This window comes from Zonotrichia leucophrys, chromosome 4A, assembly GCF_028769735.1.
Source record: "Zonotrichia leucophrys gambelii isolate GWCS_2022_RI chromosome 4A, RI_Zleu_2.0, whole genome shotgun sequence".
NCBI classification, from domain to species: Eukaryota; Metazoa; Chordata; class Aves; order Passeriformes; family Passerellidae; genus Zonotrichia; species Zonotrichia leucophrys.
Genome location: NC_088174.1, coordinates 16,126,770 through 16,152,908, shown reverse-complemented (window position 1 = coordinate 16,152,908; position 26,139 = coordinate 16,126,770). Strand labels below are relative to the sequence as shown.

The 26,139-nt window shown below is 38.9% G+C and overlaps 1 protein-coding gene across 1 annotated transcript in view; it reads right to left on the bottom strand.

Moving 5' to 3' along the window:
- Positions 1–722: 722 nt before the first annotated feature.
- KLHL4 (kelch like family member 4) overlaps positions 723–26,139 on the bottom strand; it is a 39,563-nt gene continuing 14,146 nt past the window's right edge. Inside the window, exons 3-12 of the mRNA XM_064712722.1 lie at positions 20,617–20,787; positions 19,603–19,739; positions 18,622–18,818; positions 15,564–15,776; positions 14,346–14,532; positions 10,771–10,995; positions 8,701–8,863; positions 5,876–6,088; positions 3,084–3,255; positions 723–2,343 (exon numbers count right to left, since the gene is read on the bottom strand). Coding sequence (XP_064568792.1) covers positions 2,284–2,343; positions 3,084–3,255; positions 5,876–6,088; positions 8,701–8,863; positions 10,771–10,995; positions 14,346–14,532; positions 15,564–15,776; positions 18,622–18,818; positions 19,603–19,739; positions 20,617–20,787 — 1,738 coding nt within the window. The 3' untranslated portion in view covers positions 723–2,283. The remainder of the gene's footprint in view (positions 2,344–3,083; positions 3,256–5,875; positions 6,089–8,700; positions 8,864–10,770; positions 10,996–14,345; positions 14,533–15,563; positions 15,777–18,621; positions 18,819–19,602; positions 19,740–20,616; positions 20,788–26,139) is intronic.

Genomic DNA, 26,139 nt, shown 5'->3' with positions numbered 1-26,139 from the left:
CTGATGTGCTTCTTGCCCATGTTGGCATCAAGTTGCACATTGTATCATTTTTATTGGAAAAACGAGCATTTTTATCTTATTTTTTATTGGGAAAATAAAAATAGTTAATAAAATAATTTTTCCTTTTATTTTTATTTTTAAAATGAGCATTCAATACCAGTGTATTCCAAACACATGGGGCTGTGCTGGTTCCTGGAAGCAGGGTGTGCTGTTTTAGGAGAAAAGCATGATTTAGAGCCCGAATGAAAAGCAGCAGGGATCCTCTCCCTGCATCCACACAAATCCTTATTCAGATAAAAGATTGCACGTGGCTGTTGCAGGGCCAAAGCAGGATGACAAAGAATAAGGGAGAAATGTTGGAATTATTATTATGAATGTTGAAAAGTTGGTGTTTGCTGCAAGAAGGTGTTCTGGGCAGGTGGACAGACAGGGAGAGAGGAACAGCTCCCACCTCCCACTCCCCAGCACCATGGGCAGATTCTGTCTGTGCTTCACCCCTTGTGTTTGCTTCAGATCCTTGATCTGCTGGGAAATTAAAATATTTAATGACATTCTTCTGATGTGACCTCTGGAACCCACAAACTGGTTTAGGGTTCATTCCCCATTTGCTTGGATTTTTGTGCATCTGTTGTTCTTTCAGTGTACAAAAATGAGATTGATGCTTCTGTGTCTTCTAGTTTTGAAAGTATAGTCCAAGTAGAAAATATAGTCCAAAATTTTCTTAGCAGAGAAAGTAAAGTTTATTTGAATGTAGCATGCTATATATAAACATAATTGATTTTTAAAGTTAAAAATGTTCTTCTTTTTATAAATATGCTTATGATTTTTTTTTTCTTTAGAGGCATTCAATAAGTTTAATACTATAAATTTGTTTTAAAATAGCATATTGCTAAAATCTGAAACCACAGTATTCTATCAGGAAACTTGGCCTACACATTCAGAGATCTTTGTCTCTGTCCTGAATTTTCAGATACTGACAAAACAACAACATAACAAACACTGAGGTGGATACTGACCAAATATTGTGCTTTACAGCATAGAATATTTTACATACATTCTTTTTTCTAGAATACACTTTCAGCATTTTGAAATTATAAAAAAATGAAATTAAAGCAAAACAGTAGAAATTGGCACACAAAAAAGAAAATATCATGCAAGTGGAATACTATGTGCTGTTCTCAGGTGATCATTTTCCTGTTTGCTCTTGATTCTTACAATTCCACTAATTCCAGATAGAACATAAACAGGTTTACAGAAATGGTATCTAAAGTTACACAGTGGGTGTGGTTTATTCCTTATCATATTTCTACTGTACATGAGAGAAAGCTGGTAATCTTCAGCTGAGGTCAAAGATTGTCATATCAATATGATATAAAAATTTCATTTTGTAAGTTATATTCAAGGAATGTAATCATGGGATTGTTTTAAAATTTAATGCATGGTTATTATCCCAAGAATAGTCAGGTTGGTTTAACACGTACTGACAGATGGTTAGTGGGCAAAGAGAAATCCATGAGTAACCTGACACAGAGCAGCATTAAAATATCACAAATCTATGCACTGAAAATTATTGCAAATTATATTTGCATTATGTTTTGACAAGAGAGATTTCTTTCTGTGGCACATAATAGGATAAAGGTACCTTAACCCTACTATTCAATTTAATGCACTGCTAAATATGGATATTCTGTCACAGTTCTAGCAGTGCTGGATGGTAAAGAACAAACAAATTATCTCCTTCTCTGACTTGATTTTAAAGTTAATTTAGGAGTTTAATTTCTGAATATAGAAATTAAGTTTCTTCTGCAGAGGATATTCTGCTGACAGTAATATTTAGGAGCAAATATTTCTTTTTGTGCAGTTCCCTGTTGGAGGTCTTTCATAGTCATTTTCATGTACTTAAAATATAAAAGATTTTTTATAAACTTTAGCATTCCTGACAACATAGAAAGGAAAAAAAGTTTTTGAATTCTTATACACATCTCTCACTGCTGCAATTTATAAATAACAGACACAATTTTGTAACAAACCTGAACCATTCAAACATTTAAACCATTTTACTGGATTTTACATATTAGGCATAACAAAGTAATTCACTTCTGCAAAGTTTTCTGATTTTTGTGATGCAGGAAGACACTTCTGTGCTGTAATGGTGTGAGGGCTCAGGGATAAATATTGTCTGTAAGGGAGGGATGCTGAGGTGTGTGCAGTCTGTACTGTCCTGGAAATGGTTCTTCACTTCTGAGACTCCACTCAGTTCAGTTTCATGGTCATTTACAGCCCTCAGGGCAACTTCACAACAACCACACACGCTCCAGCCCTGCCAATGTTGACAGGAACTTCCTAGAAAGGAAAAGGAAAAAGGAAAAGAAAAAGGAGGAAACATTTTTAGTAGCATCCTATGGATAGGAAAAGAAGAAATTACTTTCAGATTAATGGGAAAGCAATTTGTTTATTAAAACTGATGTAATGCTAAAAAAATTAGGTTTAACTAAGGTATGAAAACACAGTTTGGGCTTTTTTGGCAAAATTCAATTACAAGTGTTTAGCATGGGGTTGTCCCCTGGCATGTTCAAAGCCCTTCACATCCAATGCTCCAAAACCAGGGACTGTTGTTGGTCTTCAAAACCAGGGACTTGTTTCTGGTCTTCATCTAACATGAAGACATTTTAGATGGCTGCAAAAGGATCCTGGCAGTGCAGGGATTTCCTCTTGGTCTCAGTGAGGAGGGCCATAAATATAAAAGTTTGGAGGTGCCTCCAGAAGAGGGCATGGCTGACAAACACACCAGCTCTACCAACAGGGAATTTGAACACTTAAAACCCAAAGTCATTTGTGCAAGCTGGTTTGCTGGCCCATGCATTTCCTCCATCCCTCAGTCTGAAATGTTTTACGTGGTTATTTTGCAGGGGAGGGAGCTGATATTTCATTGAAGCCCACCTCCAGTATTATATAGCAATTCCTACATCCTTACTCGTCGCTTTTCCCCAAACCGGTGACAATTTCAAGGTATTTGGACAGAATTACCCCTATCTGCAGGAAGATCCCCTCTCCTTTCTGAGGCACCCTTGGGCCCTCATTACCTCTGTCCACTCGTTGTTCTGAGCATCGTAGGACTCGACGGTGTCCAGGTAGGAGTGGCCGTCGTAGCCGCCCACGGCGTAGAGCCGGTCCCCCAGGGGACAGATGCCCACCGCGTCCCGCGGCACGCTCAGCGGGGCCACCGTGGTCCAGGCATCTGTTTTGGGGTCATACCTGTGGGAATCCATAAAGTTAGAGGGTTTTTAGGAAATGGTTAAAAAAGAGTATTTAGGCCTCAGGATGTGGCCCGAAGATTCTGTTACAGCAGAAAAAGTTTCCCAAGCAAGCAGAAAAGTTTCCCAAGCAGTAGACGTGACAAATAACAATAGGACTCTGTAGATGTGGCTTTAGGATGGCAACAAGTTTATTTAATGTATATCTTTAGAAGGTTACTGTGAATAGAGCTCTGTTCTTTGTCTTTTATGAACCAGTCTTTGTTTTAACTACTCTTACGTATGTTTTATAAGATTGGATGGAAAGCTTGTCAATATGTCTTGTTTTGGTGTGATTGGTTGAAATCTAAACTGAGATGGTTTTATGTCATTCCATTTTACCCCACCTTCGAGGACATTTTCCTTTAGGCCAGCATGCTGTTAACATCTAACAATGTTCTGAGGCTGATGTACTAATAAACAAAAAAGGCTGGTCTGAATTTGTCCAGTGTGGTCCATATTTGGACTTTTTGCCGCAGCAAGTGGGTTCCTCTCTTAAGACGTGAGTTCCTGAAACCATTGGATCTATAGCTACCCTGGTGCTCCGGCAATACCTAGGAAACGTGGGGGTCAAATTCAGAAAAATGCATGGTGGAGGCGCGTTTCAGGTTTAAATGGCTGGTTTTTGCTTGTTTTCTCCTGTGTTGCTTCTCTGAACGAATACAACTGAGATGTCACTCGGTATTGGGTTTGCTGGGAATGTCCCAACAAAGCCAGGAATGATGCATCTGATTTCATGTTCTCAGAAGGCCAATTTATTACTTTATAATCCTATATTATATTAAAGAATATTATACTAAAGATAGCATAACTATACCATCTATAGTGTAGTATTCTTTAATAAAATATAGTACTATATTATATTATATAGTATTATACCAACTATACTAAAGAATACAGAAAGGATACTAAATAATATAGCATTATACTAACTTTACTAAAGAATACAGAAAGGATACTAAATAATATAGTATTATACCAACTATATTAAAGAATACAGAAAGGATACTAAATAATATAGTATTGTACCAACTATACTAAAGAATACAGAAAGGATACTAAATAATATAGTATTATACCAACTATATTAAAGAATACAGAAAGGATACTAAATAATATAGTATTATACCAACTATACTAAAGAATACAGAAAGGATACTAAATAATATAGTATTATACTAACTATACTAAAGAATACAGAAAGAAAACTAAATAATACAGAAAGGATACTAAATAACATAGTATTATACTAACTATAGAAAAGAATACAGAAAAGATATGAATGCTAAAAAAGATAATAATGCTAAAAAGAATTATTGAATGCTAATAAGATAATATTACTGAATGCTGTATTCAGTAATATTACTGAATGCTGTATTCAGTAATATTATCTTATTAATGAGTAGATAATATATATTATAATTAATAAGATTATATTACTGAATGCTAAAAAGATAATAATGGAAACTTGTGACTTTTTCCAGAGTCTCGACACAGCTTGGCCCTGATTGGCCAAAGAGTCAAAACAACTCACACCAGAGTCCAATGAAACAATCACCTGTGGGTAAACAATCTCCCAACACATTCCACACAGGAGAAACAAATGAGAAAAGAATTGTTTTCCTTTTTCTCTGAGGCCTTTCAGCTTCCCAGGAGAAAAATCCTGGGCAAAGGGATTTTTTCAGAGATTGTGAATGCCACAATTCAGTTTTTGATTTAGCCACTAGAGGGGCCTTCAAGCACACAGAAAATGCTCCTGTTTTCACTTTTTGATTACAGTCTCTTCGTTTCAATTACATTAAGCCATCAATACATTTTAAACACAAATGGGACCTGTGGGGATGATAGCATGGCCACCAGTTGACTCAGCAAAGTTAATTTCATTATTTTATCATTTTCTTCCTCCTTAAAGCTTTTGGTTTTCTGTTTATTGTCAGAATTAATGTTTTCAGAGAAGTTTACTATAAAAGAAGTTAAATATCTTGTGTAGTAGCTCTAAGTTTCTCACATTAAATGCGTGGCAGCATCTCACATTAATATTGATTTTATTACTGATCTATTCCAATATAAATTGCAGTGAATTGCAGGTAATTCCTGCTTTACCCCATTTAAGTGAGAACAGAATTTGACAGCTGTTGTTCATAGCGGATTTTAACACCCACACAGTTTTCCTTTCTTTTCCCCAAATGACAAGACTGTGATACTTCTTGTATTTTTACAACTTTCATCAGTATCAGTCAAGCTAAAAAGAATTTAATTCCTACAGCATATGGCACAAGCACCTAAACCTGAGTCCTGGCATTTGAGAAATAGGAAGGTCACACATTTAACTTGTCTCAGTACTTCAGTTCCTTTCACCTGGCTCTGGGGTAGCTCAGGCAGAAGAGAGGAATTTGCTGCTGAGGTTTAATTCTTTTGTTATCACAAAAGTATCGGAAATCAGTTATTCCCGCTCAAATTATTATTTCAAAAAGGCGGAATATGTTTTACAAACACAGCATTCCAGCTGTGAAGAGAATCTATTCTAGAATCCCTTCTCAGAAGGTAAAGAGAGGAGGAAACAAGGCAGAATGATGTTGTACCTCTCCACGCAGTCGGACAGGCGGGAGCAGTGGTTGGAAGCAGGAGCGTCGTGGCCTCCCACGGCGTACAGGAACCCGTTGTAGGTGGCCACGCCAACGCCTCCCCTCCTCTTGGACATGGAGGCACACAGGCTCCACTTGTTGGTGTGAGGGTCAAAGCACTCCATGGATTTCAGGCAGGAGCTCCCGTCTCGCCCGCCGACCGCGTACAGCCTGCGACAGCAACCCGCAGGCAGGAAAACAATTTCAGTCTCTCCTCTCCCACAAATGAGAATTTTATCTGGCTGACTTCGTTCAGAGCACTTTAAAATTGTCATTATTTGGTGCGCTCCAGAACTTCCTTTGCTCAAAGGCAATCATGTTAAATGTTTGCCATCTAACATAAAGACATTTTAGATTAAGTTGCATTCTTCACTTACAATGGAAATGTTCAAGCAGCCACACATGAAAATGAAGCTTAAAAATTCATGTCAGGTTCTCTAAATGTGAGCCAATAGAAAGAACTGAATTGAAAGATGCTGCATATGTTTGAAACATATGGTGGCATTCCCTGGGACAGGGTTACAGAGTATGACATATTATCACATTAAAACTTTTTCCTGCGCAGTCGACTTTAATAACTTGAATAGATATCAAAAAACATATATTAAATATATTTTCCTCTGAGTCTGTATTTAAGAAAATCTGCTGGACAGAAGGGACCACCTTGTGTCGTCTTGTCTATTCACCGCAAAGGCAGTTAGCAAACAGAGATTTAAAAAGCTGATGTTGGGGCAGCTTGTAGGAATAAATTGTGGTAATCCTTGTTAAAAAACATTGGGACAACTTTTAGAAATAAATTGCAGTAATCCGTACTAAAAAATATCAGAGGGTTGTGGCTTTCTGTCAATGAATTTTCCAAAGCCTGAACTTGTTTCTGGTCTCAAGCTGACCTGGGTGCTGCTGGACTAGGATGGAATGTAATAGAAGATGTGTTCAGGTGTTGAGTGTTCTGGTTTTTCTGCTCCCTTTCATACCTTTGTCATTGTTTTCTGCCATGAAATTTCATTTATTTAGTGCAGCTTATTAGAGAACTAGGGAAATGTGGAACTTGCCCAGAGTAAACCAGATCAGCTGAATTTTCCTTTAGAAGTGCCTGTTTTATTCCAGAGACTTAAGAATCTTTCCGATTTCTCTGGTGCATATTTTAACTAGAAGATTCTTCTATTCACCATTAGAATAATAAAAAATCCCCAGCTTTCTCTCTCCTACTGTTTTTTCACTTGATAAAATTGAGTTTGGTTGTGCAGTTTGTTGCCTGATCCATACAAAACTTGAGGCTTTGATTTATTTTCTTTTCACATCGTGCCATTGATACAGCCTGCTTGCTTACACAGCTTTCACAGGGCAAGGAAATCTCTGTGTACACAAAGTGATTGGTTGGGATCCTTTGTTTTCCACAACATGTCTACAAACACGGTGGTGTTTCCCATTCTCTGAGGAAAAGACCAAATATAGCATCATTGACTGATGTTTTCAATGGAGCATTTATTGGTCCGAAAGTGCTGCTCCACAGATATGCAAAGGCTTTGCTGGTGGGGTTAAACAGGAAAAAATATGGTGTGGTTTAGGGAAACAGGAAAAGGAGAAGCATTCTCTTGGTTGGAGCGCAGCAGTAGACTGAGTGATGGACATTTGATCTCCTGCTATGCCAGAAATTACATCACCAGACTAACAGACGTGATTTAAAGCCCTGCTGGAGACAGTTTGTATCAGCAATGATTGAGAACAGAGTCAGGATCGGGCTGATTTCCTCTCTGACAAAGTGGTTTCCTGCATGTTGCTGCTGTGGAAGGCACCAGGAGGAGTTTCTGGTTGGGTTTCTGCTGAGAACATTTCCTCTGAGCTGTAGCAGGGACCTGGAGAGGCACTTTTGCCTCTACAGTTTGAATCCTGCCTTGTATGAATGCAAATCCCCAGCTTGCATTTACAAACATCCCTTTGCTGACATCTTTGTTTCTGCTTTTTCTCCTTCTCTTTTTTGGGAACTTACAAAGAGATCAGGGAAGCCAGTGGCAAAGGCTCCAGGTAAAAGCAGTTGTCTGCCTGTACCTGAGTGTTCCCAGCACCTACAGACTGCTGAGAGGTTCCCACAGGGTTAAATAAGAAATGTTGGCTCAAATTGTATTCTCCACAACCTGAGTATTTTTACAAGGTTTTTGTAAGATCCACAGTTGTCTGTTCCCATGTAAAAGGGCTTGATTGGCTTTAGCATCTTAGCAGAATGTTTGGATGCATTAACACTTGATTTTGTGTATTTAAGCAAGAGATGGAGGGTGGAGCAAATCTGGATAGGATAAGATTTATAAGCGACTGTTCATTCCATACCTAATTAATAAACTCATCTCCTTTCCATTAAACACCTCATCTACCTTTTTAAAAATTGGCTGTGAATTTGTATGACAAAGGAAAAACTTTGTTTCTGTACACGTTAAGTCTATTTAGACACAATGATTTTAAAGTGTAAACATAAACTTGGAAATTTTTTTTAAGTAGCTGATTTTACATCCCCATATGTTACATTCTAGGTAAAATTCTGGTGTGCATGTAATGACATTTTCACATTGCTATAATTTTAAAAGGCTGAAATGTTTTTAAAACCTGACTGCAAGCCTGCAATCAATTTACCACACAGCTAAGACTTTCTTATTTCTACGCATTACATTTTTCTCTTTGTTTCCTCGAGGTCATTAATAACCATAAGCCTGAAAATCAAACGCGAGAAGCTGCACTGGCAGGGAAGGAAGCAAATGAAAGCCCAGGGAGAGGTTTTCCTGCTGCCATACTTGCTGTTGAGGGCTGCCACCCCCACGGTGCTCCTCGGGGTGGACATGCTGGCCACGTAATTCCACTGCCGCGCCTGCGGGTCCCAGCGCTCCACCGTGTTCAGGTAACTCCAGCCATCGTGGCCTCCAACTGCGTACATGGGTCCTTCAAGCATTGCTACTCCTTCAGAGATAGAATTAGGGACATGGAATAGAATTAGGGACAAATTATCTCCTGGTTTCGGTGACCAGCGGCGAATTCATTTCGCTAATTCCCTGTCTGCAGATAAGCAATTTCGGCTGGTATTAAATGATCTGAAAGCTGCCTTTTCATTTGGAAGAATAAATAGAGATAAACAAGCACTTCACATACAGTGCTCTTCTAAATAACCATTATCTTTTGCCAAAAGATTAGAGGAAAGCTGCTTTAGTTCTGATGTTCTCTTCTTGGACTTATCTCTTTCACTTCTGGTGACCTTGCAAAAACAAATTTGAGCCCTTAACTGGGGAACGATGTTGTTCTCCTACAAAAAGGCAAAACTCGAGTCAGGCAATGAAAAATATGCCCAAACCAGCAATGTCTCCTAATTCTGAGCCAGCTGAAGCTCTGTAGTGCTGCCAGCACGAAGCCTGGGTGGGTGGGGAGCTGGCTGTCCTTACCAGCTAGAGCACCACAACATTTTAATGCCTCTTGGATGAGAGCTGGCTCCTATCAGCTGTCCCTGAGGCCCAGGAGAGCCAGCTTGGCTGTCACTGCAAAGCTCTGGGTGGACAAAGCCTGGCCCATTGTGCTTCTCCAGAGCAGGGCTTTGGTGCCTTCCCTTTGGGAGCTGCTGCTGCTCTTTGCTCCCTTTGTTAGGTGAGGAAAAATGTTTCAATCCAGCTGCTTAAAAGTTTTCTAAATCTGTCTTTCAGCCCTAAATATACATGGCCTGATTTCTTCAAAAGCACCAACTGCACAGAATCTCCCTGAAGGTAATGGGGACTGTAAGTGTGAGGCAGCTTTGCAAACCAGGCACAGATTGAAGCCAAACTTTGGGCTCTCCAATTTATGGCTGTGACCTACTTGTTGGGGAGAATTATGCCCCTGCAGTCAGGAATTATTAATATTTCAATGCAAATTATTTCATCTGTTTGGTCTTCTTCCTCTTTGCCACCTACTAGTATTTGGTTTCATAAATTTGGTGCTCTGGCTGATAAGAACCCTCCATGACCCTTTCTCTGTCAAGCAGTGGAGAAGGTGACATGGGCCACATTGGTTTGCCAAACAATTCGGGATCAATCTTCCTCTATTATCCATAAAAATAGAAATATTCCATGACATTTGAACTTACTGATCATTTCAAGAAATACCTGTTTCTGTAACTTAAGAGAAGCCAGCTTTTTCATCAGGCCTGGGATATATAAATTCAGAAATCATCATCTTCTCTCTGTTACAGTCTACTCATCTCTAAACTTAGCCTTATTTTCTATAGTTCTGGAAATAAATTCTAGATTTCATATTCATATTATTCCTTCAATGTGAATAATATTAAGGATTATTTTGTAGTTAAAAAAAACATAGATACTAAGCCACCACCGAGCTCTGTAAAACTTCTTGTAATTACAACATTAGAACTGGTGAAGTTGTACTTATTTCCATACACTGTTTTCTTCAGCGTGGGTGATGCCCTGATCTGAGTTAGAGAGGTGGTTGATATCTCTGAGTTTAATTCATAATTTATAAAAAAAAAAAAAAAAAAAATAAATCAGGTTGTTATTGTATTGTAAACATATCATTTGACCATTAAAACATGTGAAAAGTTAATTATTTTTGCCATAGTTTATATAGTGAAAATAATATATATAGTTATATAGTTTATATTTTGGAATTACCTACCAGCAAAATTAACCCTGGAACACCAGTGCTAGTTAGGTGGATACTAATAAAATCACAAAATTATGGCAATTGGCAAATCTCTCTTTGAAAAACATCCCCTACAAATATTTCTGGGTGTCTGTGCACGCTGTTAGAAGATTTCTCAGCAGCGCTGGGGTGGATCAAAGCCCTGTGTGTGTGCTGGGAGGTTTCCGAGGCAGAGCCCCTCTTACCCAGGCCGTGCCTGTGTGTGGACATGGGGGGCATCACGGTCCAGGCCTTGGTGACGGGGTTGAAGCACTCGACGATGTTGGAGGTCTTGAGCCCGTCCCTGCCCCCCACGATGTAGAGCTTGTTGTCAATCACGGCCACCCCAAACTGCAGCCGCCGCCCGTTCATGGTCCCAATCTGGATCCAGCTGTTGGTCCTCAGGTCGTACTTCTCAATTGTGGTGGTGCCTGTGACAAACAGAGACAGCCATGGAGGGAGCAGTGCCCAGCCACCAGCAGCCAGCTCAAAATGGGATTCAGTTATAAAACATTGAAATTTTGGGTGTGATGTTTTGCTGTGAACGTCAGTTCTCGTGTGAACCCAATGAGAAAGCTGCATTAATTGCATGAATGGTTGGCAAGTCTAGGAGAATATACTGGTGGCAAGAAATGGAGAATTAAATTTTGGCAGTGTGGCATTCACATTCTCTGAAAAAATTCCTTTGCACCCAGGATTTTTCTCCTGGGAGCTGAAAGGCAGTGAGAGAGGCCTCAGAGAAAAGGAAAACAACTCTTATCTCATTTGCTTCTCCTGTGTTGTGCTCATGTGTTTGGAGATTTTTTTACCCATAGGTGATTGTTTCATTGCGTTGTGCTGTGAGTTGTTTTGACTCTTTGGCCAATTAGGGCCAAGCTGTGTCAGGACTCTGGAAAGAGTCACGAGTTTTCATTATTATCCCTTTAACATTCAGTAAGTATCTTTTCTCTATTCTTAAGTATAGTGCAGTATTCTTTAATATAATATAGTATAATAAAGTAATAAATTGGCCTTCTGAGAACATGGAGTCCTCCTCATCATTCCTGCCTTCATCAGGGATGCCCAAGCATTTACAATATGGCAATTTTTGTAGCACTGCAATTTTGGAGGTGAATTGGATCTGTTGCTTAAGTACCATGAGAGTAGGGGCTTTGTGGGTTTGTTTTGGGGCTTCTTTATATTCCTTATCAATACAGGGCCTCACAACAATCTGCTGTTTAGTGCCTGAAGCATTAGTGATATTAAAACCAGACTTCATGTATCCATCTGAGGAGCTGGACAAGCACCTTCAGGAATCCTGTGTGTGTTTTCCCTTTTAGGATGGAGTCAGGCAGGAGGCAGGGCTGTGTGTGAGTGCACACCTGCTTCCCACAGGTATCCTGCCTGAGGCTCACCTGTGCAGCAGCTGCTTGGCTGCTTTAACACATCAGCCACATTTTCCATTTCTGTCAGGTCACTGGACCTGCACTAACCTTTTACTGAAACCCTTCCTTGGGCAGGAGCTCTCTGCCATTCAGCCTGACACTTCCCCACACCCTGGCTCCCATCACTGCTCAGGAGCCACAGTTGCTCCTCTGAGAGCTGCTGAGCACAGCGAGGCCACGGCTCAGTAACATCCGAGGCAGAATTGCCACTGCACCCTGGAGCTCAAATTCAGCTCAGTCAAAGGCAGCCAGGTGAGGGAAACAGAGCTGATTTCTTGTTCCTTGACTGGGATTTGAGACCAGACAAGTGGTGTTTGGGAGATAACAACAGGCAGTTTGTGGCTAAGAAATTACTTTTACAACAGGAAAACAGCCATGCAGAAAAGAAAGGTAGGATTTGGTTTAGAGATCTGTTAGAGATCACCTGATGTACTCCAGAAATTCAGTGAAATAAGAGTTTATCTCATGCTGTCTTTTCTCTTATCTATATGTTTTTCCACATGCATAGTTTGGGAAAGAAACCAGCTCCATCTGCAATAAAAGACAGAAATTCTGCTTTCTCCCCTTTATTCAGAGCAGCTGGGTTTCTTTGCGTGTTCTTTCCATCTTGTTATTCTGTTTGCTGCTCCTTGCTTTGATTCTTTCTCATTTATTCTATGCTAATACGTGAGTGCCCCAAAGTTCTCCACTTCAAAGGAAATCTCTCACACTAACTAAAACACAGGGAAAATGCAGTCAGGTTTGAGTGTGTTCAGCCATGCCCTGTGGGCTGTAATTTGTACAGAGGCTCCAAGATTTGAAAGTCACAAAACCTAACGCGGTGTAGGCGCATTCCCGTTTTTCAAAATTCCAGCCCAAAAGCGCCTCTTTGATCTTCTTTTGATCATTGGAATTTGAGATTTGTCCTGGTATCCCACCTGAGATAAGCACAAAGGCAAAGCTGGCATTGCCTGGTGCCTGTCTCCATCACAGGCAGTGTGTTATTGCCGGGGGTGGGAGATTTTCCCTTCTCAGAGCTGCTCCTCCACAGCATCCTGGTGCCTTTCTGCTGCTCCTTTATCTCCCAATCCAGCCCAGGCTCCGAATCTGAGTCAGAGCTGTGGAGGGCAGCAGGAGGAGCAGAAATGCTGCTCTTCCTACCCATCAAAAGGCAAAAGTTCAAACAATTGGCTTGGCTCCAAGGTGAGAAGTAAGAGAGGCACCAAGAGGAAGCGCAGATGTTGGCTGAAATAACCCTTCCTTTACATAACCTTTACTAGGAAAAAATGATTGGAAAATTGTGTTCTTATTTTCTTTAAAGATTACCTGGTTGCCTGATATAATTCATAAATACTCAGTATCGCTAATGAATCTCCTTAATTGCACCAGATTAACTCCAATTTGCTAAATTGTGCTAGGAATGAGTGTTTTCATGTTGTGCAGGGGATGGATGTGTGTTCTGCACCTGATTTGATTGCACAGAGATAGGGAGGTAGCTCTGCAAGGTCTCTCATGTGGGGAAAAATCAGTCGTCAGCAGCTTTTTGTAAACCATGAAATGGATTATCTTCTTTGTGATTCTATTAAAAGTGAACTCACACAGCTAAAAGTAATTCTGTGCTGCGAGTCGCTAGACTTTAAACTAATTAGAGTTCTCTGGCTCCAAGCTGTGGGTTTGAAGTTGAGGTTCCTGCAGAAAATGATTTAATATTCTGCTTCCTAAATAGAATAGTGCAATGTTTAAAGCTGTAACCTGATTGCAGTTGTGAAAATCAAATAATAGAAACTGGAATATATTTATAATAATTAACTTTCAACTACAAATCTGGGGGAAAAAAACAAGCCTGTGTTTGAAGTCCTGAAGAAAAGCTGTGTTCATGAAAAATACAAATCTTTCCACCTGGAATGTTCTAATAAGGATTTATAAGCATTAGGTAGGAGTTCTCTCTAGTTCAGTGATGCTTTTTGGTTTTATTTTTCTGCTTCTCTGAAATCCAAGCTTTCTTACTTTGTCAGAATATAGACCACAAGGTTCAATATTAAAAGAATCCTGATACATTTTAAATATTTACTTTTTCTTCTGATTTGTAAATTCAACTATTTTTCCCAAAAATTCATACTAAGTTTAATTTTAAAAATCACCATATGACTCAAACTTCTTTATTCTGCGCCTAAATATAAGTGTATTGTTTACAAATATGATTCTTGCAAGAAGAAAGCACTGCTGGCACATAGGATTCTGTTCTGTAATTTGCTTTTTCTTCTTTTTTACCCCTAAATTGACACATTCCTATGGGAAATATTTAACTAAATGTCATGTACTCCCTGAGTGTCTGTAATGCAATGAATTAATCTGATCAAATTAATTTGTGGGCTTACCTTTAGTGGCATCCATGCCTCCCACAGCATACAGGGCACCCACTGTGGATTTCCTGGGCTTGGTGCGAGGGCTCTGCATCATGGAGCGTCTCTCGGGCAGCAGGTGGTACTTCATGGCCTCCATGAGCAGCTTCTGGCACTCAAGGTCGTCTGCAAACATGGGGCTGTTTTCTAGATCAGCCAGGAGCTAGGAAATGAGGGGAAACAAACATCTTGATATACAGCTCAATCATTAAAATTGCATGTACTTGAATAATTGAAGTATTTGTAGCTACAAATACTCATTTTGAGCTCACCACTCACTTGGGCTTTGCTGGGAACTCTGCTTTAATGCAAGCAAAACTATATAAAGGTGGAGGGGAAAAGTCTGTGAGTGTGATGGCTTTGATTAATTTTTTCCTATCTCTTTCTTTTAAACTCTTAAAAAAGGTTCAAATCAGAAACTTTTAGTGCTGCACTATCTTTACAAAACTCCTTATGTGAGTAAATAAATCTAGCACAGAGTACTGGACATCTCTGTGAATATAAGATACTAAATCTATTTAAAATTAAGTGTTTATGGTACTTTTATATGTTATTCAAGGCAGAATATTTGCAGCATCAGTCATGCAGATTCATAAAGTCCTGACTGACAGTCTCAATATTCTATATGAAATTTTGAGGAAATAGAAAGATTCCTCTATGACACAGACACAGCAGTGTCACCTTTCTGTAAAACAGAACGTCCAGCTCTGAGCTTGATGGATGCATTGTCTCTTCCAGAATTAAAGGACAAGTAATGTCAGTGCTCAGAATTGTCAGCAGTCATTTAGGCCCTTTAATATTTGCCTGCTTTTTATGGCAATAAAGAAAGAAGCATTGTGGCTTATCTGTCCTGCAGCTTGATAAATCTAAGGAAATATCTTTGCATGTTATCTAAATTGCTGTGCTGTTAGAGGGGAGCTATTACAACCCAGCATTGGAACTCTTGGCTTTTGGAATAGACTGGCATTTTTTAGAGGTAATTCTGGGCCTGGTAATCACACTGTCACTGAGGGGAGTTTATTTTCATCTGTGTTTAAAAACAATGAAGATATAAAAAAAAATAAATTAAAAGGGTGGAAAACCACCAACAATCTCCAGCCCCAACCAGAACCTTCCCACCAAGTTCTGCCTGCAGGATGCTCAATCCAGGCGTTCCAGCGGGCAGAGCCCCCCGTTAACCCTCGGTGTTCCCACCTGGGGGGGCAGCAGGGGCAGCCGGATGTAGGAGAGGAGCATGCCCAGGTCCTGCTGGCGGGTTTGCAGGTCGTGCCTCACCCACATCATCAGGGCCTGGAAAATTGCCTCCTCGTCCGGCACGTTGATGTCGTCGCTAGACAAGAGCTTGGCAATTTCATTAGCTGGGAGCAAAAGAAATTCCTGGTTTTTTATTACTTCTATGAAGTGCTCCTAAAAACAAAAGGAGATTTCAATGGACTGGTGATTCTCACTGGTAGACGTAGCTTTTTCTTAGATAATGGAGGATTTGTGAATGTTTCATTCAGGGAAATGCTGTGGATGTTCTAACGATCACTAAATGTCCTCCTACCATTTAGGGGAGATTTAGGTAGGGATTTTTTGGTAGATTTTTTTAAGGGACATTTTGGTTGCTTTTTGCTGCCCTGCTCTTGCAGAACTGAGGAATTATGCTCATTTTCACACCACCATGCTGCAGATGTCTCTGTCCTGGCTTAGGGATTTGCCACTGGCACTTTTGTTCATCAGTGTGATCTTAGCTCTGTGGCTTGATAGAAATACTATTTGAAGGTAAAATGTGCATTTTAGAACTGCCAAGTGGGCACTCAAATAAAATGTGTCCCTTCTGTTGCAGATTCAAAGGTTTTGAGCCAAATAAACCAAAACCTTCCAATCTTTTTGCAGCAAGCTGTGCCAGCTGTTGGCTGTGTGACCGTGCTCTTAGGGCAAGAAAATTCAGCAAAGGAAATTCAGCACTGTTTGGGCAATACAAAGTTGGATAAATCCCAATGAAGGCTTCTCAGCCTTTTAGCTACTGCTGTGATCAAACTCCCCAACTCCAGAAGTTTCTTAAATACCTAGAGTCTGTCACAGAATTATTTTTCATTAAAAAATGTTTTACATCTCAGTTACAAGAATATCAGAGTTGATATCAATAGATAGGATATAAATATATGTATTATCTCATTCCCTATCAAATTACAAAGAAAAAAGAAATTTGGTGAAGAGAGAGAGGGTATTATGTTACTTGCAAAGAGATGCATGTAGGAATTTATGGCTGCATTTGAAATAGAATTTCTATTTCTAGAAATTAATTAATTATTTTAATTAATATATTTTAATATATCCTCTTTAGGAACCAGACTGAAATAGGGCAGTTGAAGAAATTTTAACTGATATTTTATTTTTTGTTTTCAACAGTTTCTTCACTTTCTGCAACTCTTTCCAAGTGTAGCCAGGATGCAAATTCAGAAGTATCAGTGATTAAAGGAGATGTCAACTTTGGTCTGTTATGCATATCCTGCTTCAATTTGTGACATTCAGAAACAGGGACAGGAAGGCCAGTCCACTTCTAGTTACAAATATAGCCCAAGTTGTTTATCAGAACGAGCTCTATCTGCACGAAAAGATACCAGGCAGGAAATTGTTAATTCTCTGCCTCTGTGGCCAAAACATTGCAGGGGAAGGTCCCCATTGTGTCTGGTTTTATTGAATGGATCTGGTGTTTACAGCACATCTGAAAATTGAATGGGCTCTGTATTTACAGGACAATTTTCTAGCTTTTCCCCTAATTCCGCATTTTCACCAACACTAAACAAACCTGAGTGTTTTACTTATCCCCCTCCACAATGTTTATGTGTTTATGCATTGTGATCATCTCCTGTTCTCTAAAGGCTTTTTGTAATGGCTCTGCAAGGGTTTGAGACAGATTTTTATTTCAGAGGTGCAGTTTTGCTCTTTCTAAGCTGTCAGTAGCAAACGTGGTCAGTGGGTTTGTGGTCCAGGTTCTGTTTCATGGCAGCATTTTCAATCTGTTCCATGCCAGAATAGGAGGTGGTTCTAGAAGTTGTTTTCAAGGAAAATAATATAAAACTTATACCCAGTGCTGCTGAGTGTCACAGAGTCATCATAATCCTTCATTTTAGGAAGTTCTTAATGACTCAACTCTCATATTTTTTATACATTGTTTCAAAAAATAATAAAAGTTTAATTCCTGGGAAAGACTGGAGAATTTAAATGGTTAAAAAAACTATAAACAAAAATTATTGTCATAATCCCATTGTTTTTTACTGTCTCAACATCTCTTACTGTCATAAAATCATAAATTCAACCCCATGATTTTATTTCAGTTTTGCAGAAATCTGAACCACAATTTTAACCCCACGTTCTCACACTGGTGGGAGGAAAGAGGCAACAGCAGAGGGGGATTTCCTGATTTTGGATGAATACAAAAAGGTTTGGAGCAGCAAGGACAGCACTGTTTTATACAGGCTGAGCAAACCTCTATCTTAAATGCCCCGTTCCAAACTTGGAAACTTGAAGGGGGTGTAATTGCTGCTAAACAGAGAATTCTTTGCTGGGACAGGGAGGAGCACAAGCAGTGCCCTGGATCTACTCATGCCTCTCTCGCCTCCTTCAGCTGGTGGACAGGAACAATCCCTGCTGGAGAGTTCTCAGCATTTTGAAGCCTCTAAACTGGTTCTGACATCCTCCCCTAATATTCCAAGCAGAAAGCTGCCATGGGTCTCCCAACAAGTCGTTCTTTTTATATCTGTTTAGCTGTAGCAGTTGCCATTCTTTTTGTGTGTTTGAAGCTGTGATAGCACATCTTGTTGCCCTGAATATTTATCCCTCAATTTGGTTTCATAGCAAGTTATCTCACTTCTCTGTTTCCCATGCTCTGAATATTCATTTCTTGCTTTGAGCCAGAGGAGGATTATGCTCCAGTCAGGGACGTGCTTCTTTTTTAGCATTCCAAATCTTCCCAATACATTCTTTATTTTGACTCTATTTATGAGTATCTCACCTTAAAAGCAGCTTTAGAATTTTCTGTGTGTGGAATCAAAGACCTGAGCATGGCCCATTGCTGTCTGTCCCTAGACATGAGCTGTGTTAAGGCCCTATTACATTTTTTGGCAGGAGCAGGTACCACTTGTACTGCAAATTTAAATTCACTGCGGCTGCCCTTCTACAGGGCCAAACTCTGAGGTGGGGAACAGCAGAAGTGAATATTTCTGTATGTAAGTGTGACTGCAAAGCTGCCAGCTGTTCACCTTACCATGGTGTAGGTGTGGGCCACCTTGAGGAGCTCAGTGCAGCCCTGGGCATCCCCAAAGGAGCGGATGCCCAGGCAGTTGGAGGGGTGCAGCTGCTTCATGAGGAAATTGCAGCACACCTCGATGACCTGGGAGAGCTGCAGGAGGCACGCAGCAGCCAGCAAGCTCTCTATGGTGTCTTCTTTTAGCTCGAGGATACCTGGGCAGTTTTCATTTAGGACAAAAAAAAAAAAAATTAATTTTTTTTTTTTTTTTTTTAAGTCATTTCCCTTGTATTTTCATTATTTAAAACCTTGTCACTCTTTGGCTTTTCTCTGAGATGTCCTGTTTTTCCTTTCTTGCTGAAGGATTCTTTAAACAGATATTTTGACTCACAGGATTCGGTGTATTTTGAATACAATGATTTGGACATTTTTATTGGAACTTTAACAGCTTTAGATCTGATCTGGGTTGGGAAAAAGAAACAAAAAGAAAATTGTGACTGGGGAAAAAACTTTCCCCAAAACAGGGCTCCGAGTAACCTGATATTGTGGAAGGTGTGGGGGTTGGAGAAGAGTGTTTAAACTCCCTTCCAACCTTGAGTATGAATGGAACTTTAAACAGAACTTTAGTATGAAAATTCATATAATAATAACAAAAATATGTATAAATTTCTATAAGTGGAACTTTAGTATGAAATTCATATATTAATGAACAAAAATATATAAAAAATTTCTATAACAGAACTTTAATATGAAAATTCATATATTTATGCACAAAAATATGTATAAATTTGCATAAGCAGAACTTTAGTATGAAGATTCATATATTAATGAACAAAAATATATATACATTTCTACGAGCAGAACTTTAGTACGAAAATTCATATATTATGAACAAAAATATGTATAAATTTCTATAAATGGAACTTTGGCATGAAAATTCATATATTAATGAACAAAACTATAAATAAATTTCTGGGAGCAGCTCTGGGGCAGGGTTACCTGTGTAGGCGTAGCGCACCAGAGCCCTCAGCGCCTCGGGATCCACTCCCTCCATCTTGATCTCCTCCTGCTTCGCTTCCCTCACGTCGTTGGTGAACATGGCAGCAAAGTAATCAGAGACTGCACTGAGCACCAGCCTGCAGGGGAGGCAGGGTTAGCAGAGATGCCTCAAGGTTTTATAATTTATATTTTTCTCATTCTGTGCTGCTTTAGTGTGTATTTCTGGGCTTTATATTAGGGGATGGTGAGCTCTGTGCACAGAGCAGGGAGACAAAACAATTCCTGCTCCAGCTGGGCACCAAGGACAAATGATCCAAATCTCAGCCCAGGAGCACAAACAACGTGGGCTGGAGAGAGAAAAACAAGTATGGGGAATCATAACCTAAAACTATAATTGGACTATTAACTCCAATATGCAAATGGACCAGAACTTATAAATGTGTCAGACCCCGTGAGCAGTTGTGCATTTTGGGACCATTTTGGTTCATCTTGGGTGCAGGCCTGGCTGAGCTCTTGTGCTGCCCAAGGTGGATCCATTGAGGCCTCCCAATAAATTCCTGCTTTATTCTGTAACTCCATCTAGCCTCTGTTCTAGCACAGCCTTCACAAGGCATCAGCAGGACAGCAAATTACCTCATCATCTCAGTACCAGGCAGAAAATCCAGCTTTATTATGTTATGAACTGTGTGCACAACGGAAACAATTAGCATAGGAGTCAAATCTTGCAGCAGTGAGGAGTGAAGTTAAAAGAGTAATTAGTAATCTAATTTTCTCCCAGAGTGCTTATCTGGGCAGATTTTCTTCGCTGATCTTGCTGTGGTTTGACAGCAGCAAGAAGAGAGGGTGGACAGTGCCGGCAGTTTGCACTTGGATTTTATTGTGTTCAAAATAATAGATATGAATGGCGATTAGCTGGAGTACTAATCAGAGTAACTCTCCATTCACAACCAACTATTCATAAATCGAGGCAGCTTTTTTGGGAATGAGGGGCAGGAAGGGCCCTGGGGGCCGTACCTGTGTGCTGGGATCCTTTGGTCCCCGGCGATGAGGAGCACGTCACAGAGCTGCTGCTGCTGCAGGTAACTCTCCATCTTGCGGAACGTTTGCTCTGCGTGGTTCGAGGACTGGAAAAACTCATCGGAGCCATTGGTGCCCATCCCCAGAGAGCTGCTGGTGGTGGACAGCCTGCCAGGACAGAGGCAGGCATCAACACAGCGTTAGAAATCCATTATAAACGCTGATGATGTTGAATTTATTCAAAAGGCACCACAGAAATTTTTAGCAGTCCCACAATCCTGGTCCTACCATGGCTTCTTCCCACTTTTTCTCTTTGCTGTCTGGAAGTTTTTATTCATAAATCTGCACATAAAGTTCACTGTACTTTATTTCAGTGTGCAGTAGGAGATGCTTCCCCCTAGTAGTAGGGTGTGTAGAATTTGTCTGCTTCCATCAGTTTTGAGTGGATTGCACAGCCCTGACATGGTAAATGCAGCCTCCTGAGCACTCACAAACAGAATCCTTAAAAAAAAAAAATCCTGTTTTCCTGTGATCCTGACAGCTAAAATACCTCTTGGCATGAAATATTGGATATTACGTCTTTAGGTGTTATTTCTGATCTCTTCTTACTTTGGCCATTAAATTACTTGAGTCAATAGTAATGAATCGTAGGACAATTTAATGAGCATCATATAATTCTAAAGAAATTTCCAAATTAAAACTCATGGAACCTGTACATGGCCTTTAGAATCTGAATGCAAATAGTGGAGACAAATTAATTTCTCTGCCTTTCACAGAAATGTACAATATAAATAAATTCCTCCCACTCCTCAATTCTGTTAGCTTTCACAATTATAGACAACCCACATTGTTTTTTCAAAACATCATTCCTTACAGCCTGTAAATATGGATTTTGATGTAGATTGAAACACCTTCCTGACAATTCCTTAGAAAAATCTTTATTTTTCTATTCATCTTTTTCTAGTAAATAATAATGCATTTTTTATATAAATTTAGATCCCATAGCTTGAAAATGCTGCAATATTTAACACTACTTTAGCTAATTATTTAGAAAAACATTTTCTCAGTTTAATAGCATATTTTTTTAGAATTTATAGCACCTGTTTTTTTAAATTTCCAAGCCCAACTGGGAAATAATGACAGCTGTTGACTAAATTTCCTGGTTGTCTTTGATATTGTTAATGCAAATTCATAAATGATTAGGAGAGATAAGGTCTCTTCACAAAATTAGCATATCAAATTTAGCAGAATATTGGATTACATCCACAATTTAACATCTAGTTCAGAAAACAGAGAAATAAAAAAGGGTAAGTCGGGTTGAATTGGTAGTATCAGAAAATAGAGATGTTAGATCATTCATTTTCAAAGTTCATACCTCATTATATACCCCATAGAAGTCAAGGGAAATAATTAAAAACCAAATTATAATGTAATATTGAATTGAGACACAGCAGTTTTCCATCCCCTTTGCAAAATGTTTCTGTCTTTATTACAACTTCAAATCCATTTTAGCTTGGCTTAGTTTAGTTTTAAAGAAAAATGGGAAAACCAAGTTCACCTCTAATATATTTCCTTTGTCATTTTTGACTTACAAAAATGAATTTGTCTCAGTGTGTTTAATGACTCCACTTTCTTATTTGTTTTCTTTCAATGCTTCCTAGGCAATGACAAAGCTGCAAAATTGGATTATATGCTCATTAGTTTTGTATCAGCTGCTGGGTGCCAAATTCATACTCTGGAATGTTTTGTTATTTACCTCTTAAGCATCCTTTAATGTTTTTCAGAAAATTATTTTTTGAAAAAATTATTTTTTTCAGATTCAATGGATGCAATCTAAGCGTTGTGTCTCAGTACATTGCACTTAGCCTTGATGTTTGCAGAAAAAATTCAAATAATACTCAGTCATCCCAATTGTAAATAGATAGTACTGTTGGGGAAAATAAATAATTCCCCATGGCATGTGTTTATTTGTGGTTAGAGAATCATTTCCAAGGGAGTGAAAGTCTAATTATTTCATTTAGTCATGGGTATTTTTTCAGAAGTTTATTGGAGTCACATTTAACTACACCATAAATACCACTAATATAATTAATTATTTCAAAGGCAAAGGTCTTCAGAGACTGAAAAATACTGGAAGCAAAAGCAAGTTCTCCATTAAAATTAATAATATCATTTCTGGTTTCTCTTCAGCAGCTGATTTGAAATGGTAGATATATAATGGAGGGGAAAAATTAAATTCAAAGATAAATATTTCTATATTTTCCTTAGTGTAGGACTGTCAGACTCAAATATTGACCTTCAGAGTGTAGAACTGGGTAATGATGAATTAAAGTCAGAGATCAAAATATCCTCAAGGAAGGAGTCAGGAAAAGCCCCTGGAGTCTGGTGTGGGATTCTGGCAGAGGATGCTGAGGGTGCAGCACAGATAAAGATTTATTCCTATAAAATGTGCCCAGGTTTGGGCAAACAAAAGCTGAGTATTCAGGAATGAAAGTTTCCAAAAGGGAGGAAAAATATCAATGGTTTGGTCTGAAGAATCAGGAACTCAAATTGTTTCACATTATCTTTGTGCTGGTGCTCACTGGCATGAGGAGCTGTAATTAGCATTCTTAATAAAGCCTTAAAACGTGGATTAGCCTGGAGAAATAAATCTATATTTAAATTATACTGAACTCACTGAGTTGTATGAATTTCATTTCAGGTAGAGAACCGAATGAAATCATTCCAGAGTTTTCCTGTAAGGATTTGTGAAGGATACTCAAAATATGGTCCATTTTAAAAGAAACATGGGATTTTGAAACAGAAAATATACACTGAAAACTCGAAGAAATAATCAAAAAGCATTAAGTGTCTGGATGACAGGAAGGACATAAATACCAGCCAGCGTGGCTGGTCACAATGAATCATGTCAGAAAATTGTATTTCATTCTTTTTTTTCCAAGGTACCAAAGCTTACTGGGAGAAAAACATGAATTGTCAGAAGTCATCTCGCCTTCTGGATGACTTCTGACACTATTTCACATGACATTTTCAGAACTGAGCTGGGATGGCAGGTTCTGAGTGAAATAAATACAAGAGGTAGGAATAACTGGTTTAGCCACGCTTGAAATCTGCCAGGGATTCAGTTCCAAAGGCAGACAAGGTGCTGAGAGAATTCCAGGCAAATCCTGCTCCTGATTCTGCTCCATGATTTTATTACAGAAAATCATGTGCTAGAAAGAGAGTTTAATTTTTGTTAATATTTAATTATTATTATGGGTAATTATAGCATATTGTATGGGTTTTTTCCTTGCTATTATCATAGCAAGAAAAAACTTTTTTGGGAACAGAATTTAAATTCAGAGAAGGAACAGAATCTAAATTCAGAGAGGCATCTTTGCCCTTTTCTCACTAAACTTTGGGGAATTTTTTATTTTTCAAAGAGCTGCTTACACCTCTGTTCAAATAATTACCTGAGTGAAACGCAGGGGAGGAAATGACAGGTAACAGCAAGATTTTTCTCAATCCTAAGAAACCCAGGACTCAAAAATGGTGTGTGGAGGTACAATTTCATCTTTTCTGTAATCAGATTTGATGGCATGAGTTTTGTGATTCATTCCAGGCCTACAATTCTTTAAATTTCTGAATTATGTTAAATTAATTTTCTGTCATAATGGAGAACTCTTCACAGTAATCAGCAGAGCACTCTTCATTAATCAGTATACAAAGGATAAATCCAGATTTCCTCATTATTTAATTAGAATGCAATAACACATAAATGCCATTTATTTGCCATATCATTTTTAAAATTCAGTGTTTTATTAAACCTCATTCAGTGTGGCCAAAACCAAGAAGCAAACCTGATGATGAGGAAGCTTAGAAGCACAATATTGCATGAAAACAAGATGATTTATTTGAGTATTTTAATTTTGTTGGTGTAGATGAGGCTATTATTTACATTTTTGAGGTTTTATTTACATTTTTATGGCGACCACTTCCCGGGTGTTTGTTGAATGTGCCTGTTTGAGATGCTGTGATATTGGAGAAATTCAGTTTAATCAAGTTCATTGTTGGTGTCATTTATAGGTTTGGGTTTGGGGGGTCCTCCCTGTGCTCTGCAAACCCCACCAGTCCCAGATTCTGGATTTCAGGGGCTCCAGCTCAGTGGGATGTGCTGGAGCTGTGCCCAGGCAAAACTGCAAGCCCACCAGTTCAGTTGGTTTGTGCAGAAATATTTCCAGTGCAGATCATCATTTTTCTTTTCTCTCTTTTTATTTATTGCTTATTTAAAAGCGCAGCTCAGCCCCTTTCCCCAGCCAGCCCCACCCTGCTCAGCCCTGGGAGCTCTGCCCCTCTGGCTGCTGAGAAAAACTCTTTTCCTGCAAAAATCCCAGCATCTATCACAGCTAAACCCCAGCAGCTGGCTGAGAAATTAATATATTTCAGTTAGAAAATAAGAGAGAAAAATTTAGAAGCAGTTTCTGAACACAGATAAAATAATGATAAAGTTGTATTAGTGTATTAATTGATGCTGAAAAGATTTTAGCACATCAGTAACTGTCCCAGCCCCTGGCTTGAAATTTCTGCTGGAGTCATCTTCATTTTTTATTCTTTATTGTGGTTTTTAGGGTATGGGTGAAAAGATTTGTCCTAAAAGAGTATGGGAAATTGTTGATGACTGCTGAGGTCATAACATTATTGTGAGGTTTTAATAATGATAGAAAATGATGTAGCAAATGAAGAAATAAAAAATTTAAATCTATATTTTTTTCAGTTAACAGAGAAAATCCTGACTTCCCAACTAAACTGAAAGCTCTGACAATTCCTTTAGAGTTTGGAGCTCTTGAAATGCCTGGTTTTAGCAATTTTTATTGCCAAGACTAGCATAAACTGGTCACTTGTCTCAGTCGGTGTTAGTTAAAATAACTTTTCCCATTTGGGATTAGAAGTGTAAATGTGCATTTCATGAACTGCAAACCACTTTTAGCTCGTTTGAGTTTTGTTCTTCCCCCAGACATGATGATATACAGACAGATGTCAGCATGATTCATAGCAGGATGAATTTGGGTTAGGATATTTTGAATGCCCCCAGGAATAGAAATCAGGGATTTGTTGGGGTAATTCCAGTGGGAAATGGGAGCTGCACCCAAACTGCAGAGCCCTGAGCCCTCTGTGCCTTCTCTCGGCTGTGGCCACTCTGATTTGGAGGTACAAAGATGAGTCAATCCAAACATCTCCTCAGGAAGGTGCTTCCCTTTGGAAATTGTATATTTATTATTTTTAACAGAGGAATTACAAAATTATTTTCCAGTCTCTGCAGATTAGTGTGTGAACTCTCTTGATTGTTGATCTACTTTTTCCACTGTTGAAAGATCTCATGTCTACAGAAAGGTTTTATGCTCATTGTTTTATGCAGGTAATTGAGAAATTGAATAATCCTACGTACATAGAAAGGAGTCTCTAATGGTTCTCATCCTGGTACAGAACTAATCTGAACATAAAACTTTGCTATGAAAGTTCTAAAAATTACTTAAAACCCTT